The following is a 20,228-nucleotide window of genomic DNA, read 5'->3' on the forward strand; positions in this document are numbered from 1 at the left end:
TCACGCGCTCGTACCTGTATGATACGCGCGATGACGGTGGCTTACATGATCGCGCGATACAGCGGAACGTGATAGGAGAACGAGATGGTCAATTATCGCCGTCATCGCTATCACATTTACATTATCGAGGTGCTGGCCAAATTCCAAAGATACCCCTCCTCGTCCAAAAACTGTGTGAACTTCCTTGCATCCTGTGTAGCAGTATGGTATTTGGAGGAGGCGACCGAGAGCTTAGGTCATTTGCGCCATGAGGGAATGGTATGGAAAGAAGGGTGGAGAGAAACCCGGCGTCGGCATTAGCCTGCTCTTAACGAAAGGCGCCAAGGGGACCGCGGCTTAACGTCCCAACCGACGGACGGAGTGTTGTGCTTGAAATGCCATCCACACAACATGCAAGCAGGGATCGGGTAGTCTCCGAAAATTCTCTGCCACCGCCGGGATTTGAACCTGAGTCCACATGGTCGGAAGCCAACACTCTAGCCACCACACCAACTCGATCCCCTCCTGTGCAGCTCAACATTTCGAAATCACACAATTTGTCGAAACCTAGCTTATTTAACTATGAAATTCCGTGGGACAGAAAGACGTTTTTTTGTCAATATGTTACCTGATACACGGTTCCACAAAATATCGCCTTTATGATCGTTAACGATTATGTGAGAGTCAGGGTATAATAGAGTCATTCGAGGGAAAACAATATGGCCAATGGCTTCCCCTACCAACCGTCGGAGAAATGCCACTACTACATAACTCTATTTTTTGAACCATAAAAGTTCCTGAGTTTGCGCATTTACGTTAAGCCAGCATTAGCCTTTATGATTAAAAACTTTTGGGATGTGTCGCCGCGTCAATTCTTGGGTGGCCCCAACGTTTCCCGACCGATGCTGATCGCTATTTCAAGGGATTCTGATGAGGTGGTAAAAGAGAAGAGCACGCGAGAGCGATTCGACTGGGGCAATCAACTAAGTCCGCGGCAGCCGAACACGCAGCGCTTGGCCACACCATCGACCTCAAGGAAGCCAAAATACTTGCCAAAGTTAAAGGTTTGAAACAGAGACTCGTCAGAGAAGCCATAGAAATATGTAAAGAGGAGAAGAACAATTTCAACAGGGATACCGGCATTAAAATTAGCCGTACTTGGCAACCCGTAATCAGAAAAAAAAACAATCAACAACCCACTCCTCCAACCTCCCGCTCCCCTCCCTCACCACCTGACACCTATATAAAAGATTTTTAATTCCCAACTCTTCAGAATCCCTTGAGAAAGCGACCAGCATCGGTCGGGAAACGTTGGGGACACCCAAGAATTGACGCGGCGACATACCCCAAAAGTTTTTATTCATACTGACGCGCACCCGCGAAAGTTTTAACGAAGAATTACAGCATTAGCCTGTTCACCACTGTGCATTCCTTGGTCCGCCATATTTATCAATCACTTTTATTTGCGTTGGCAAGGGAGCGGGTTCAAATATATTATCAATTTCACTGCAGTTCCAGGCTGTCGAAGCATTCAGAGGGAACGTTTCAGTTTCCACTGTCATATTTATCATTAGAGCCTGCGTTCTTCTCCTTCGCTCGAGATAAAAGAACGATAATAAATCCCCCTCTTCACCTGCCAACGGCACTGCTCCCCAGGAACCCCCAACCAACACTCGCGCGACGGACACCGATGCCACGCGGATAATAATCGAACGAGAAACTGATCCAGACCAATGCCCACTCATATGCCGAAAAAAAGGTGTCGACTGCTTTAATTTTAGGCTTTTGACTACTCCTTTCGATAAAGTATATTGAATGTTGAACTATTTCAGGTACAGAAGGTTTCATTGAAATTCACACAAGCACATTAATCAATACTAATATTAATATCGGGCATCAAAAACAGGACGAGGTGAATGAATTCTGCAATAGGGTAGTTTCCTTCATCAAAGAAAACGAAAGGCATTGATTGCGATTCGTTACCCACCATTAGGGTATTCATAATATACAAATTATTTGGTTTCACAAATCCCAGTTCAGACGAATGGCAATGGTCAATTTTAACTGCGTTTGAAAAAGGCCAGATTGGCGCCCATGCGATACCACTCCACGTGACGTCACAGGGACCTAGTTTCTATACGAGTAGATTGGAGTTTTACGTCGTCTGAGATTACCAATGCATGCATGAGGCACAGAGCTCAGAGAAACATGTCTTAGTAATCACCTATTAAAACTGCCTAAGGTCGGAAAGTTTCCTTCTTTTGATAAAGTATTAATAATCCTTATTTAAACCAAGCGCTACCTGCTAGCAGGGTACTCTGCTACCTGGTAGCAGCCTGCGTCGTATCAGGGCTCAAAGCGTCGCCCCAAGGTCACCTCACACGGCGAAGCGGGAACCAGAACGACGTCACACGGGCTTTTCCCAGCATTCGTACTTAGCCGTCGCGTTTTCGCGTGCTTGAAATTTTTCACTTTTTGTGTAAACGCGAAAAATAGATATCGTCATTCGAAAATCTAAGAGCGTGAAATGCGTACTCCAGGAGTAATAATATTTCGATTTAGTCAATAAAAAAATAGGAAACCAACGTATTTGAGGATCAAAATCACGGCTTACGAGGCATCCAACGGACGGCACTCAAAGAGGGGATCGGGCAACTGCTGAGAAACCTCTGCCACGGCCAAAAATTGGAGTGAGGAGCCACCACCACAAGAATCCGATCCCCCAATCAAAGTTCCACCAATAAAATTATATGGTGCAACTTCGATCCGAAGATTGGAGGCGTCGATTGCAACCGATTCCGAAAACTAACCGTTATTACACAACATTCATGTTTGAAGTTGAGGAGTATGTACTACACTAACCTAGTAGTAAATAATTGGCCGTTAGTTGGAACAAAAAGTTGAGTCCGAATGTACTCTTAAAGCGAATGCGTTTCAAGAAAGACATGTTCCGACGTAATTTGAAACTCGTTCACGCGTGTATTTCTCGAATCAGAGTCACATTTGCGTTGAAATCCGTTATAAGTAATTGATGATTTGAATGGGTACTTAATGTGTTGGCATGCATTCCCAAGGAATACATTTTAGATTCGCGTTAACCTCCCCCTCCCAACTTTCCCTCCTTTGATGCATATCTCCATGGAAATTAGCGCCTTAACTCAGATCGCGGTTAACGATACGAGATAAAATATTTAATGGTAACAATTTACATGAGGTTTCACTCCAATGCAAGAGGGCGATAGTGATTCTTTCTCGACAAACCAGTTCTCGCAAGCAACGCGGAAATATGAACTCGCAAGCGGGCGAATAAATAATATTTATGCTTCCAATGCAAGTGTGGCCCTGTATTTACGACACTCGTTTGAACATCCGCGACGGGCCAAGGCGGGGTCGTGTTAGGGTGGTGTAGGAGGCAGGGGGAAGAGAGGGGGCACAGAAAAGAAATTAGCCATAAATTATCCGCTCGGAGCCCGAGATTCCAGAACGCATACTTCAATGGCGACGTTCGTAAAGAAAATTACCACCTGGTGAAATTACCGTGAAGGGTTTGGCCGATCAATGGGGAAAATTGGAACGCGCAGTGTTGAAACAATGCTAAAGTTATTGAGCTCCTGAAACACTATAATTTCATCTACGTATCATACCATGTTTATAACTTCTGTTCACACTTTGATCTGCTTCATTCCATGCTCTTCCGTCGCCTCCTCCATTCGTACATTTTGAAGAACGCTGTTACATCCTTGCCGGATCTTAGGTCAATTTTTCCCTCAATATTATTTTCTCCTTGCGTGCGTATATTGGCCATCTGCGCCCTCTACAGATTCTAAATGATCCATCCACCATTGTAGTCTAGTCAAAGTATCTCCATCGCATTGAACATCTTATTCCACTCGCTATTATCGAATGCCTTTCCCTAGTCCATAAAGGCTACATATACAAAAGCTTGCTTGCGGGGATCATTTTCTCAACCAATGGAATTGTCCCCATTGTCCCTCTGTTATTCTACAATTCAAATTGGTTTTCATCTACATCTACATAATACCCCGCAAGCCGGCTAAAAGGCGTGTGGCAGGGGGTGTTCGAAGAACGAATTCCCATATCTATCCGTTCTGCAAAACACCTCTCTTAATTTATCGCTTCTATCGGAACTGGAAATATAGTGTGGCTCTAATATTATGCTCTCCGTGTCGCTCTTAAAGATATCTATGCTCAATTGTTCAAGCAATCCAAGCCTAGCGTGTGGCCTCCGAGTCTCCAACGGCTCCCAGCCTAATTCGAAGCGAACACTCACACGAATAAAATTAAAAATCCTAATTGCAAATCAATTCAATGAACAGCCATCAAGTAATGAAAAGCCAACATGTAAGATATTACCAAAGTCTCGGGATGCTGGTGATGGAGAACGGGTGGATAGCGAGGCGCTTCGGTATCACAGACCGCGCTTCGACTCCCACTGACGGCTATATTGTGACCGCGCCGTCAAAGAATGGCTCAAGAATAAGCAACAGTCGATGCTGACCAACGAAACACTGGTGAAGCACCGCGACTGACCAACGCCACCTAAAGTAAAAGGCCTGAGGACTTCGCTGTGACGTCATCACGCGGAGGCCGAAATCGCCTCCGGAGGCATCGCGATATAAACGAGGGAGAAAAACGCACTTCAGAGGCAAATCGTCTACGATGTTGGATAATGAACATTGGGTTCGAGGAAACTGTCATTCAGAAAGAACGATTGCAGTACTTTACGCTAAAAATTGTAATACAATTACATCGAAGATCAAATGCCCATTCACTTCCATATTATATACTAACTATTATATTCCATATTATATTGATTCTGACGTGAGTTCATTCTAGCGGGAGGTGCGTCACACATTAAATCATTTCTTGAGTTAAAGTGATACGTATATCGACGTACAGAGTACCAAAAGCTAGCCAGATATTAAGGACATACTACCACCAAATTTTGATGCGCAAGATGTTATTCTATAGGCTTTCTATTCTATCATTGGTATTCGACATTTTACTTATTCCATTCTATCTATCATAGAATGAGTAAAACGCCAAAAATTTCAATGGCAAAATTAGCATTGAATGCAGAACTTGTATGAAATAAAAGTTTTAACTTGAATTAGAAATGAAGATTGAAACTTCATCATATGTTACAAGAAATTGCATACGTGGCAGAATCCTAGTTCCAGGTTCCTATCTCAGTGACGCGACTGGAGGATGAAGTAGAATGCTGCAGCAGACCAATGGAAACGGATGGTGATACCTGTAACTTGTCTTAGATGTGATTAACAGGATAGGTTTACCCCTTTCAATCTCATTATAATTTACATCCAATGCAATAAAACATATTTTTAATGCTTAAAAATGGTTAAATAAGAATTTTTTTTCACTTTATTAGAGTTACAATTTTCCTGCTAAATCCAGGTTTACTACAAGCATCACTTAATTTACGGCTGTAGTTCTTCAAAAATATGTTACATGCAACATATACAATTTTTTTAATTCCACTTGACATGTGATGGCCATCAGGACAGACTTCATCACTAAAAAAGTCACTCATTATCAATGCATTCATAGTTACGCTAAATAGAACAGTTCTTTGATTTGCTTCCCTAAGGAACTTCTCTTCCAAAGGGCCACTAACTATTTTACTAAACACAACAAAACAAAACAGCATTTAACGAGACTTCATGAGGAAGAAAAAGACCTCCACGGCTCAGACACTTAATAAAATCATCATTGTTATTATCCTCCAACATGCAGTCTTTTGAAAAAAAATCCTTACATGAGGAGCAGTTGACCTTCTTAAGGTAGGACCGTACACAATAACCCGCAATGTATGATAGCACCGGTACATGAGAGCTAACACCATTAATGTCATGCGGTTCAACAAAAATCTTGAAATGGATGAACGACCCTGACTCAGAGCCATCCATATCTATGATATCATCATCATCATCACCATCATCAACCGAATCAATCAAAATACTCTCACAAGCCTGTGACTTTAATCGTAACGGCAGGCACGTTTGTAGCCTTAATTTGGTTTCAGACTCATAGAGTTGTCGAATGGATACATGATAGTTGGAGCCTGACAGCCGCCTGTAGAAACCAAAGCGAGCCTCTAGAGCATCTGTCTGGAATTTTCTTGGCAATATATACTCCATACCCAACTCATTAATGCAATATGAGGCCAACTCAATTAGAGCATGGGTGGTATGCATGAAGGCAGTCCTTGTATCACGTGATAGATTACCACAACCACTCTCACTCCACCTATCAACCCACTCAAAAACACTCTCTAACAATTTCATTCCTTCACACCCCAAAGTTAATGGCTTTTGCAAAGCATCTCTTAGCCTTAAACCTTTGTAAGGTGTCTTGACATTGACTACCTTCCACCAGTTGGTAATAATCTTAATAAAGGCCGCAGTTCCTAAGGAATTCTCCAGTTGCTTGCTTCTCCCCAAAAAGGAAAGCGCGTTCACCACATTCTCGTTAAAAACTTGGAGAGCAAGTTTCACATTTTGTCGCTCTAAATTTGATGGATAGAGTGCTTTAATGGTTAATGAATGCCCATACCTCACAATGTCACCACACTCAAGGAAATATAATTCACGAACAGTACTGAAAGAAGCTATTTCCTTTGGTTTGCAAGCATCATCGAAATTGGGGTAAAAAAATTGGTGTCCATTGCCTTGGTTAAGCCAATTATTTCTTATGCACTTCAGAATGTGCACAGAGTCAAATAAAAAAAATAATGGCCTTGACTTATCATAGGGGTTGGGGTACACAATACTTAATTTGTTGGGGAAAGAAAATTTTGACACAGCCCTCCTATTGATAGAGTTGTTGTCTGAAACCAGGCTCACAATTCTATATCCAATACCTTCTAATGCCACAATGATGTTTTTAGTGACGGCGAATAATTCATCAGCAGAGAATTTACTCACAGGAAGTATGTACACTACCTCTTTGAAAGAGGACATTAGACTAGACACCATGAATACATAAGCCGTTTTGGCAACACAAGGGGAGTTTTGACTTATGCCTACAATGCTACCACCCTTGTAGTCAACATAAGATTTTACATGAATTTCATCCATCATGAGCACCACATGTCTTTCATTGGTCTTGAGAGTAGAGAAAACAGTTTTGGCATATGCCAAATTGTGGGTCAAATCTCGCTGAGGGCTTAAATTATAACTGGCACACACTTGGCGGATGGTGGTGGGATGTGGGAGTTGAAACATACCGGAACTTCTGACAAACTTATAAGCATGGGGAGATATTTTAAAGAAAATACTGCAAAAAACAAATGTTTCACTCCGATAACGATAAGAATGTTTACTACTCATCATAAGCTTAATCTGCTCAGTTAAGAAATTGACTGTGTCAACAAAATCATCAGAGGCGTGCAAAGAGTCCAAGAGCTGCAAAATTACCCCCAAATTATCCACCATACAAGAATTGGGGACAGGTTTGTCACTTATTAACGTTGTTAGCCCTGCTAATACCTCATTTACAGTATTGGTGTCTTTCACATACATTGGGAAGATGAAATTACCAATCTTTTTCAGTTCAGCGTGGTCCATGAACACGTTTAACATTAAATCCCGATCAATAATGACACATGCTTTCATTACTGGAAACGGATCTGCGATAATATGGCAAAGAAGCAATTTGTCTTTTTTTAAAATAAAGGAAAAGTCCCCAAAAGACACGAACTTTTGGAGCTTCTCAAAACATTCACCCAATGTTTTGAAGCTCCTTGCCTCCTCGTACAGCCTTCTTTCTTCTATACTATCTCTAATGCACTTCTCCAGTTGCTCCACTTCCTTCGTTTATCTTCTCTTCAGGCTCCAAGCGAGCGTTCACTGAAGTACATGATGGACGTTCGGGAAATACTGATGGTACCGCCCCTTCTCTCAGCCTCGGCGCTGGAAGCTTTACCGTGATCAACTTCCCTGTGCTCTCATCAAACATAGATGTCTCCCACAAAACATCCTCAGACATGAAATGTTTGATGCACACCTATAAATATCAAAAATTGTATCGTTAATAGAGAGAGATGGTTATCTTCCAACTAATTACGATGTACGAATTGTGAATTTCGAAAAAAAAGTCTCATCTAGGAAATTGTTTTAGTAGAATTCTCTCCTCTTCTGCCATCATAAGAGCTTTGGCCTACTTGCGGCGAGATACAAACACATAAATTAAATCACGACGCAGCAAAATAGATGGACATTTCATTCATTAACAGGGAACTTAAATCAGGCAGTGCTCATTTTTTGCGAGATAATTGAAAACAAACGCGAGATAAACCCTTTTCGATATCCAAGACCCATGTGTAATTTAATAACTTTCACCACCTCACTCAATGCACACCTACTCAACGCACATAACACTACAAAAGGACACTTGAAGTTGGCGGTAAATTATTAAATAACAAACGTATGTCAAAAATTCAAGCACAATAACATATACGTTCAGCATAAGCACGAATTAAAATATTTCCTAAAACAGAAGAATGTATCAAACCCATTTTTGAACTTTTTCCAGGGAATTTTAATTACTGTTAGGTGAAGTTATTAAGTTTAACTATTACATACTATAGTAGAAAGCAATAGTACTTACTCTGGAATAGGTAGTAGGAGTAAAGTTAGTCCTATGAATGCTTCTTGTCCACTTCATCTTCAGCAGCTCATCATCTGGGAATCGAAACACCGAAACTTTTTCACCGCCCACATAATTTCCTCGGCAATGAGGCACACAACACTTATTAACCATTTTCTAGATTAACTTCCGGTGAATTTTAAAGAAATTTCCGGAAAACACGGCAATTAACAGCTTCGATTAACTTAAATCAACGTACAACTATATCACTTTCGCCCTTGAACTCGCGTTAATTCAAGCATAAATATAACACAGAGTCCCCTTGACTACAAGTAAACATTGGCCTCCGCTAAGTGACGTCACACAACAGAAGTCCTCAGGCCTTTTACTTTAGGTGGCGTTGGACTGACTGACGAGAGACGACTCCCACAGCGTGCCATTATATGGGACAGTTGAAAGTGGGATGTTTTCGATGGAGAAGAAGGGGAAGGTTTCGCCGTTCTCGTAAAAGAAAGGTACAAACCCCGAAGCACAATTTTCCATTGGTCGCTGTTATCACACTTCACACAACAACACATTTACACATACTTTGGGGAATGGAATTCTTCCATTTCCGAACGTGGACCACGGTCGTCGTCCTCCGCTGGGATTGCTTCATACGCTGCCAGTGTTTGGGACCCTCATGAAAAAGGCTTAATAACAGAGTTAGAACGCGTGCAAAGAAGAGCTGCCAGGTACGTGAAGGGTCGTTACGATAGTCTTGTTAGTGTAACTGACCTCTTAGATAAACTCGGATGGGAATCTCTGTCGGGCCGTAGATTGAAAAATAGACTAAACACCTTCTAGATAAATTCAAGAGCAGTGTCTTTCCTAACGAAGTTAGCCATACCTAACGGACGGCAACATACTACGGAAGATCTGAACATATAAATAAAAAAAGCGAGATAGGTTGTAGAACAGACAGATTAAGAATGACTTTTTGCCACGATCATTAAGAGATTATAACGGCAGCGATAAAACTCATAAATAGATTAGATGACTTGTAGTGTAGCCTACTAACCTATGTAAAACTTAATGCATGTTTCTTAATTTTATTATTATTTCTAACAGCATATGGTGGTATACTTTGTTAGTATGCGTGACGTATTTTGTACTGTGTGGATTGCATGTTCTAATTTCATGCTGCATGGTGGTGATTAATCACCCCTGCCAAACACCCTAGAGGTGGCTCGCAGGGTATTATCTAGATGTAGAGGCTTCCATTGGAAGGAATGCAGGACCTTCTTCTGCCTCCTGTTTCCATCGATCACCGATCTCTCGTTCGCGAATCAGTATTTTCCCGTTTTAGTCTCTAATGCTTCTGCATCTATGGTTTCCTACCTTAGAAGTGCCTCTTGGTTAGACTGTGTACCGCTTCTTACCTCCACTTAATCAAGTTTTCGTTAATGTTCTCGCGGCACTTTTTGATCCATTTCTCTTCGAATTTTTTCGATTCTTGGATGACTTGATTCCTCAATCCCTTAAGAGTCTTTCTACAGTTTTAGTACTTGCGATCTTGCATTTCCTCCTTCCCTTTTGGATAGCTCTCGTGAGATCAGTAATTCACGGTGTCTAGATTTCGACGGTCCTACTCGCTACGCGTTCCTCTGCCAACTCTTAAGATTCTCGAGCCTTCATCTCATCTCTCTTCCTCACGTTGGCTTGCTTCCCTTGCTTTTTGCAGCTTCTCGTCAATGAACGCTACGGACCTTTCTTCTTCTGCTTGCCTCCTATCCCATTGGTTGAAGGCTCCATCCACATCCTCACTTCGTCCCTCTCACCTTCTTGAATCTCTGACGACTATCCATCACTATAAGGTAATGTTCTCTGCTCCCGGGTAAGATTTTCAGTGCTTATACTTACAGGTTCTCAATTAAGCAGAATGAAGTCAATCTTCCTCGACGACACTGCGCGCGGAGTGACTGCCACCACCTACTGCTTCCCATTGCATTCTCCTCTCTCGTTGCGTTTCCTTGGCCCCAACTCCCACCGTTCATTTTTAGCTTTCACCGTTCACCGTTCGCTGAAGTTCATTGACAACATGAAAATTGGAAGATATGGAGACTTCAAGGAGGTGGCAGGAGGGAATGGAGACAGCATTGGCGCGGGGGACCTGCCGACGGGCAGAACACCACAAGATGATGATGACATGCTTTATAACTCATTCGGGGCCGTCCGTTGCCCTTATTACCAATCTCTCCGTACCTTTTCCTCCTTACTTTATCGTTCGATCCATTTCACCTTCATCATCTTTTGACTGCCCCCCTGCTGTCAACGTCAAAGCCTCGCTTACGTAAAGAAATATTTTTTCAAACTTCTGATGTATTATTGCCTTACTTCAATACGCGTCTCCCCTGTTTCCAGAATGGACTCTTCGCCTGAGCAATTTCACTACTTCTTTCATGCTTAGTCCGTAATTGATTCTTCGGCTTCCTCGGTAGAAAAACTCTTACACCTTTTCAACCTTCCATTTTCCAAGTAGAGTTTTTATATTCGCATTCACTTTCCTATTCCCAGCCTCTTATCTTTTGCTAAAACATAATTTCTTAGTTTAAAATGATTTAATGATGTTTTTTTTCTTTGAGTGAGGCATTTTTGAAGAGACAAATATTCCTTTGGCGACTGCTGTATGAGCACACGGGAGGGAGTGTGTGTCGCTTCTGTTCCGCCCTCGGCGATATGGAAGCGGCGGCGACCGGAAGAGAAGATCCACTTCCCCGCCTTGAGGAGACATTCTTAATCGCCCCCCCCCTCCTTCCCTCTTGAAGGGGTGGGTATTGGAGGGGGAGGTCCTTCTCCCCCCCTCCCTAGGCGTGGGATACGCGCGCGCCGGAGGCTAAGCAACACCTCAACACCAGACGCGACGCCCCCTTGCCGGAGAAAGAAAGCTTGGACAAGCAAAGGAGCTCCTTCCCCCTTCCCGGCTTATCGCTCTCTAAGGGGGGAGGGGAAGGACACCCCCCCCTTCCCTCCTTCTTTAACCCCCTTCACTGCTTCCCTTTTTTGCCGTTGTTTGGGGAGTGGCGTCCCGATCGCGGCAGCCGCTTCTTCTTGGCTGACCTTCCTCAACATCGCCACCGGATTTCTTCTTCGTCGCTCGCACCCACACACACACGGCTTTCGACCTTGGTCCCGTGATGCGCGTTTTTAGAGGGGGGAAGCTCCCCTCCCCTCTCGAACCACCCCGATGGCGGAGTGAGGGGTGGAGGAAGTGGGAGTGGGGGTCGGAGGGACAGACAGGGAGGAGAGGGGGCGAGCGAGGTGGCTGAAGGCCTTTTTACATGGTGAATGATCATTCCAGCGAACAATCGAAATATATGTATCTATTCATTCGCGTTTTCCCTTGAAACGCCCGGTGAATGATTTCGACCAATTTTCGGCGCAGATACGCTGCGCACTGGCGCGAATATCGAGAGTGCATGTCGATTCTAACGATATATCCGACCACACAGTTATGACTCGAATCCTCCTTCCAACGTGGGTTCTCCACATCCCGTAGTTGTATCTTTTCCCACTATCTCTACTCTGAACGCCCGTTCCCACCCCCTCCTTCAAGGATGTCAAATCCTCCCCAACTCCCCCTTTCTCAAGGGTATAAAGGAGATTTTCAAATGTTTTGCAGTGTCTTGTACCCAGGGTTGGGCACGAATCACCTAATATTGATTCGAGTCACGAATCACGAATCATGGAAGAAATTAGATTCGACGCACGAATCACGATTCACGCCTGGAAATTTGATTCAAATCTCGAATCATGAATCATGTGATTTTTCCTTAAAATATGATTCGTGCGGTTCACGAATCACGAATCATATTTTAAGGAAAATCATTGTGCCATTTCAGATTGACAATAATACTAAGTAATGGTCACATTATGAACATTGGTCCCATAATTGGGTACCTATACCAATTTTTTCGCCTGTTAATTAAAACTTGTGCAGATGCAGTGTGAATCAACGGGATATCATAAATTACCAGAATTTCTGTGCATCAACATCCTGCAAGCCAAAATAAAGGTGTGTGGTAGGGGGTGAATTCTCACCAAACATGCACTACATATCATGCATGAAAAAGAGTTGGCAATAATGTACTAGTCTAAACCGCACTATTAAAAAAATAAATCTAGCAAAGTAAGAATGCAAAAATATGCCGTTAGTTGGGTTACCTGTACGTACTTAAACCAACATGGAGCTACCTATGATATACATTGATTCACTCGTATTGGACATATTAACCTCTATTAATATCCCTAATTGTAAGAGGAAAAAAGGAATTTAGAATCATAGGTTGGCGATCAATTCATCTATTTTTTTTTATTATTAAAAAAAATTACAAACGTTGCTATCAAGGCATTCAGCATACTGCCTCGGGATATGAAATTAAAAACTTCAAATAATTTTAAAAACAGGCCCGGAAATGGTTGTTTCCATTCTCTTCATAGAAACCATTAATTTAAAAAATAATGGACAGAAGATGACAACAATGCCCCCCGGATTGAACAGCTATATAAGCGCAGAAGGGAAGGCTTGCAGTTCATTTCTGCTCAGAGGACGATGGAAGAGTGTTACATTAAGTAACGAGTACATTACGAAAAACATTAGCCACGAATTTTCTCACTCGGCTGGAAACCCAAGAAAAAACAATATCATATAAATAAACTTATTAGAGACAGCAATATGGTTGATTGCCTTTCAGAAATATTAACTTCTCAAAGACCTTGTCCGACATTTTTGATCTTTCTGGTTTCAAAATAAAGTTACCCCATGAAAATAGTCTCTCCACTGGACCAGAAGAACATATTGGGGTATTGTATTTAATAAAAAGTTTAAGAATATTAGGATAGCCCTGAGTAAAACATTTGAAGGTTTTATCTGAATCAGCCATAAAAGAAGCAAACTCTAACTGACTTCGAGATGTCTTGCTTTTACTTGGTGAGGCTAAAACATAAAAATCTGAGTCCTCTTCACTATTACTGTGGATAGATGGTGTGCCATTATTCTTGACTTCTTCCAAACAATTTAGGCACAGGTTAGTAATTCGCTTACTATCAATATCACTCACATTATTTGGCAACCAAAGCATTTTGAACTGAGGGTGGAATGCTGCTGCCAGTATTGCTTCATTCACTTCTGGAGATAGATTATAATATTTGCCAAAACGAGTGTTCAGAGCGGTCAACAACTCAGGAATTAAATATAAGGTATAGAGCAGTGGCTTCTCCAGCTGATCCGCAAGTTTCTTGCGTATTGAAAATAATGTGGGTAGAAGTTGTCCATAGAAACAGCTGTTCCCACTTTGAAGCACATCAATGGCTTGTGCAATTGGTCGCAAGCAAGCAATGAATTCTTCCATATAGTCAAATTCTGTATCAGAGAATAATTGCTTCATGTCCAGTTTCCGTAACACATCATTCATTTTTGGCCTCAATTTTACAATTTGAGAAACTGCATCAAACAGTGAATTCCACCGAGTAGGGCAAGGGTATACCAATGGTATACCCTTGCCCTACTCGGGTAAATTGTAGTATGGTATACTATACCATACTACAATCAAGAATTTCAGTAATAATTTCTGAAGATTTAGGCCTACGTGATGCATTCCAGACATAACTACACTTTGCCATTACAGATTTGTGCAAGCGATTAACCGAAGATGGAGAGTTCTTGAGAATTTTTGTTAAATCTGTTGTTGCAATTAAGGATAATGTATGAGAAAAACACCGCAAATGTTTGGGTAAAAACCTGTCTTATTCTAGATCTTCACATGCCATATTTATTGAGCCAAAATTCAGATCAATGCAAAGCTCTTCAATGTCGCTATCATCTTCATGCATGGGCAAATCTGTAAACAATACGAAAACTGATTCAGCAAAGACATTGAATTTTTATGCATAAATTGTACTGTAAGAAATTCGTCAATAATAGTATCATATTATTGTCTTAAGTTATTACCATCGCTGTCTATATTTATTATTTCACTGCAGCCAAACTCTTTGAATGCCTTTACGAAGTTAGACCCATTATCCGTAATCATTGTGGCAACTTTCTCATTTTTTAACCCAAAACTGATGAAAATATTGTGTAGAGTGTCTGCTATATTCTTGTAATCATGTGTACCTTTAAATCGAACACATGATAAAACAGCACTTTCACGAGTCAATGTTTCATCATTTATCTGGAAACATATATCAGTTAGCATATTTGATCAATGAATAAATAACGCTAAGGCCACAAAAGGCTTTATATAATATTATTTTACAATTTACCCAATGAGCTGTGACACCAAGGAAGCTTCTATGTTTCGTGGACCAAATATCTGCAGTAGAAGTCATAAATTGAATTTCTGTAAATTTGCTTGCCAAATTTTGGTTTACATTTTCAAACATGAGGTTTAATTTTCGACCCATTGTTCTCCTTGACATGATCTGAACCGAAGGATCAATATCTATCAAAGGATAAAATACATCAGCACATAAAGTAAAAACAGAGTGTATTAGAAAAAAGTTGATGTAGGACGTCATTAGAAATGTGAGAAATACCATCACAGAGTTCATCGTATTATCAATAAATTCCCTTAACCACTTGCTGGCCTGAGAAAACTTACGTTGAAACATTCGCATAAAATTTTCATCTTCCACAGTGCGGACAGGCTTCATGCTATGAATAATGTAGAGCATTATATCTTTGTTCAGCATTTCATTATTGATTTTCACTCTCATGCATTTGGAAGAAACAAAGTTAGTAATTTTCTTCTGCTGAATTTCACCAGTCCGTTTGGCATTCTTCTGTGATTTATATTTGTTATAACTTTGTAATGCGTTGTGAACCAACTAAAAAGCAATGATAATGCATTATTTTAATAATTTGGAATCAATCATACTGTTGTCAATAAAAAGTTGATCATTTTTTCGTACTTTAAGATGCCGAGTAAAATTTGAAGTGCTGCCTACCACTCCTTTAACCACTTTGTTTACAGGCAAGCAAAGCTGACATTGGGCAGAAATATATTTCTCAGATTGACTTACAATTTGGAAAAATTTTCCATCAAAAATTAAATTCGATGGGGCACGGTAATTGGTACCACCTTCAGCAACGTTATCACTAAGACCATGATTTACCTCACCTGAAATGACACGAATTCTATTATAAAAATCACTTTGTAGTGTTTACGAATTTGAATTAGTGAAATGATTAATAAAAGTAGAGTAAGAATTATAGGTAAGCATAAACTGCAATAACAACTTACTGGTACTGGCCATTTCTCCAGACTGCCTTCTTGAGATTTTCTTTGTCTTGTGTCTTGCTATTTTCAAATTTCATTTCTATCTTGTCATCTTGTTCAAAACAATTGAAAGTCACATTTGAACGAATTTACAGTGCAAAATATATTTTTGAATTATCCGAGTGGTTGCACTTCTGACTTGTACGTATACAGCAGTGAAATTAATTCGTGATTCGTCAGTGAATCGTGAGCTGCATCACAAATATTCGACTCACGAATCACCTCAACTAGTAAAAAAAGAGTCGACTCACGGTTCACGAATCACGAAAAAAAAAATGATCCGAATCACGAATCACAAATCACAGTTTGTGATTCGCGAATCATGATTCGTGATTCATGAAGACGAATCATGCCCATCCCTGCTTGTACCAGATGATGGCTCAGTGAGCCCAAACGCGTTGTGCGCATTAAAAATTCTTGTGGAAAAGTGCTACGATCTATTATTTATTTAAACACCTTGCAATAACAAAACACACTCAATAATAATACAATCGCACCATAAAAACACATTCCTTACGCTAAATAATACGTCCTACAGACAAAACTGCCGAATAGAAAACTAGCAACAAACGTGCGATTAGTAGCCGCGGCTGAATATGGCAATATATGAGCTCCAGCGATGCCCAACCGTCCTGTCCTGTCCTGTCTGAGGTGCTCTACGGTTTTTTTGGACGTCTGCGTCAGACATCGAGGCTATCCGTTAAAAATTCAAGTTTTGGTGGTCATATATATTGCCGTTTCCAATGATTTTCATTGATTCGCATTGATAAAAGTTATTTATAGTTCACTTTACTTTACTTTACTCGCAATATTACCACAGTGGAGAATCATTTTCGTACGCCCCACTCACAATACGGCACTCCTGTCCTTCACATTCTTCATTAGCATGTTCAGAATTATGCCGCAGATGTGACAAATGCCCTTTTCGGCAGGCGTTTATTTCTTTATTTCAAAAGACCACACACGGCAATTATAGCCAATTTACAATTTGGCGCAATAACAAGATAATAAATAATATATAACAAGAAACAAAATACATATAATGTAACGGGAATCAAATCTACCTAAAATATGCCGAGAATCAAATACATAAAATGTAACGAGATTCAAAACCTCTAAATTAAAGAACACAAGTACATAAAGCTAGAGTAAATTGTAGCAGTGGTAAGAAATGGGAAGTGTTGCTGTTGATGTTCATGGAGGTAAGATAGAGCCAGGTTAGTAAAGACTTTCGGGGGTAGGGAAAAGGGATCAATACTCGGAGGAAGGGAATTAAGAAGTGAGGGGAGGATTTGACTTTATTATCGAGTTTCATGTTACTGTTCATCCAGCGGGTGAACTTATATGCCAACTTTTCATCGTGAAAAAACACCTCAGGTTCATAGGGCAAAGGGCTTGGAAGGTTCCCTCAGTTGGACGCAACCGTTTACGAATGGAATTAAAAGGCGTCTAACCAGAAGGGTAAACCCACAGAAGCAAGAGCGCTCGAAGTGGCTGCGCCGTAAAAGAATAAACGCCGAGGCCAACATTGAAAACCCAACTTCAGTATTGCAAGTGGAAATGGAAAAAAGTAGAAAATAAAATAGGTACTTTGGCGTAAAATTCCGACTCTTCTCCTCCCCCGAGAGTAATTGATGCCATGGAAGTAAACTTCCAATCGAAATTAATAACATGCACAAAAATCTCATCGGCAAACACACCAAAGCCAGCACATGATCTCGAATGTCATCTTGCCATTTCGATCATGCACTGATGCGAAACAGCCCATTGAAAATAGGTACAGGCCGAGGGATGCGTCTACATACGACATAACAATACAATAAAAAGACGTTTTGATGGAGACTTTCTGATCGTAGTCATGCTCGGTCGCAGTTTCCCGATAATACCGCCAGACTGCGGGCTCTTCTCCCATTTCAAAAACGAAGAAAGGGAAATGACTCACCAGAAGCTAGCTGTGTCGGTCATGACTCGTGAGCGGCCCATATATGAATATCCAGCATTATTTGTGATCGATTGATGCACGGGATTATTCCGAATAACGATAAAACCATTTCAACCGTTCGCGATCGAATTTATTCGTCAATCACTCGCACTGGAGTTGCTATAGGGTAGTTTCCTTCATCAAAGAAAGCGAAAGGCATTGATGGCGATTCATTACCCACCATTAGAGTATTCATAATATACAAATTATATGGTTTTAGAAATCCCAGTTCAGACGAATGGCAAGGGTCAATTTTAATCGCATTTGGAAAAGGTCAGATTGGCGCCCATGCGATACCACTCCACGTGACGTCACAGGGACCTAGTTTCTATACGAGTAGATAGGAGTTTCATGTTGTCTGAGATTTCCAATGCATGCATGAGGCACAGAGCTCAGGGAAACATCTCTTAATAATAACCTATTAAAACTGGCTAAGGTCGGAAAGTTTCCTTCGTTTGATAAGGTATAAATAATCCTTATTTGAGCCAAGCGCTACATTCTAACAGGGTACTCTGCTACCTGCTAGCAGCCAGCATCGCAGCGGCGTACAATACCCTCGCCCCAAGGTCATTTCATACGGCGACAGCGGGAACTAGAATGACGTTTATTCATACTTAGCCGTCGCGTTTCCGCGCGCTTTCATTTAATCGCGGAAAATAGATACAGTCATTTAAAAATCTAAAGGCGTGAAATGCATACTCCAGGAGTAATAATCTTTCGATTTAGGCAATAAAAAATAATAGGAAACCACCCTATATCCTACTGAAGCCGGTGATCGGTCATTCGTGACCGAAGTCGATGGTCAGTGTTTCGTGATATAAGTCAGTGTCGGTTGTTCGTGACCGAGAAAATGTTTCCGACATTTCAAAACCGAAAATGGTCGCTAGCGAATAAACTTCTCCATCAAATTCGACGCCTCGGACAATCTCGTTTTTCCCGTTCATGGGAGACAGCGAATAATTACGGAATTCTATTCGGAGTAGGTACACTGCGGAAAATATGAGAAGACATGTGTATTAGGCTGACGTGGGTAGTGATTACCATAGGTAGGATCCGAAGATCGACCATTCGTGATCGACTCACTTAAGTGAGTGGTGAACGGTGATCCAGAGGAGTGATGCGACCTACATTGTCCGCCTGTACCACTAGAGCAGTCGACTGGTCCATTGCGGCCGAGTTCGGAAGACGTTTTGCAGGGTGATACCTGCGAGGCGACATTACTTTATTTCTACAACCATTACCTCACTTCTGACGAATATTTCTCAGGTTTTCAGCCGGGTTAATGCTTTTACATAAGCCGACGTTTCGGTAGGCGACTTGCCTCCCTTCCTCAAGACCGTGTTACTTTATCGAAGTTCAATTTCACACTGAACCGGATGGACCGTTTACCGAGGACAACAATGCGGCTCAGGTGTCGTCCGATTGGCTGTAGGTCTTTTGAAATTCTTCACGTTCAACCCTTTACATACAGCTGAATACAGGTCTCGATGTATTGCTAAGATGAAAGCCGGTGTCCCGATTGAAATTTTTGGGATTGAGGCGGATCTCTATTGCTTCCTTAATTATGCGGTCGAGGCTTATATAAAAGCATTAACCTGGCTGAGAACCCGAGAAATACCCGTAAGAAGTATTCACCAGGAAAACTTTTAATCGTTTATTACTTCACTTATTTACTACTTCTCGACTTTTTTTCATCTAGCCAAATTTTTATGTAACCACGACTGCTTTGCCATTCATATTAATTCAGGAAAATTAAAAACAATGGAGTAGAAACCACGGGAAGTCAGGGAAATCAATGATGGATGGCTGGTATCAAAATCCTTTGATGTTCTTTCCAATAATTCTCTGATCTGCCCTGGATACTCTCCGCTGCTTTTTCCGTTCGAAATACATGTAGAGGCCAGCGTGATTGTTTGCATTCTCTATCATATTTCTATAGTGTGTCATCGTCTACTGTTGACCGAGATGTTGGATTGCGCCGTTAATAATATCATCTTTGGTACTCGTGTGATAGCCAATTCGGTTTCGAAAATGCAGCGGGTGCAATTACTAAATCTGTATTTAAATTCACGGAATTTTAAATCGAAAAGTTTTACGATTCCTAACGTACTTTTCTTATGATTCAATACACTGTCCCAATTAAATTTCATGGAATACATTTCCGAAGGAAAGACATATCATCTATCCATTGTAAGTTGTACCATTAAGTCTATAAATCTGCGAAAACTTTCGCCAATTACCATTTCCGGGCAGAAAGATTTCTCTTTTTATTATGTGATCGTATTTTAATTCACACTAATAAAATATCAACAGTTTTATCC

The 20,228-nt window shown here is 41.1% G+C and overlaps 1 protein-coding gene across 2 annotated transcripts; it reads right to left on the minus strand.

The window, feature by feature from the left end:
• Positions 1-14,337: 14,337 nt before the first annotated feature.
• Positions 14,338-15,917, minus strand: LOC124159572. Of its 2 annotated transcripts, XM_046535470.1 has the most exons (6): positions 15,891-15,917; positions 15,559-15,767; positions 15,249-15,474; positions 14,911-15,089; positions 14,597-14,819; positions 14,338-14,486 (listed from the first exon to the last, which is right to left on the minus strand). In XM_046535470.1, the coding sequence occupies exons 1-6, from the start codon at positions 15,901-15,903 to the stop codon at positions 14,392-14,394; spliced, it is 945 nt and encodes a 314-aa protein (XP_046391426.1). In that variant the 5' UTR covers positions 15,904-15,917; the 3' UTR covers positions 14,338-14,391. The 2 variants fall into 2 exon arrangements, with proteins under 2 accessions (XP_046391426.1, XP_046391425.1); XM_046535469.1 differs by having other exon boundaries at positions 14,911-15,474.
• Between the last annotated feature and the right edge of the window lie 4,311 nt (positions 15,918-20,228).

Source organism: Ischnura elegans, chromosome 5 (assembly GCF_921293095.1).
Source record: "Ischnura elegans chromosome 5, ioIscEleg1.1, whole genome shotgun sequence".
NCBI classification, from domain to species: domain Eukaryota; kingdom Metazoa; phylum Arthropoda; class Insecta; order Odonata; family Coenagrionidae; genus Ischnura; species Ischnura elegans.

Coding starts and splice junctions, on each gene's coding strand:
- LOC124159572 (XM_046535469.1), bottom strand. Junction 15,475..15,558: donor ATTTTACTCGGCATCTTAAA/GTACGAAAAAAT, acceptor ATTGCTTTTTAG/TTGGTTCACAACGCATTACA. Junction 14,487..14,596: donor AATAAATATAGACAGCGATG/GTAATAACTTAA, acceptor TATTGTTTACAG/ATTTGCCCATGCATGAAGAT.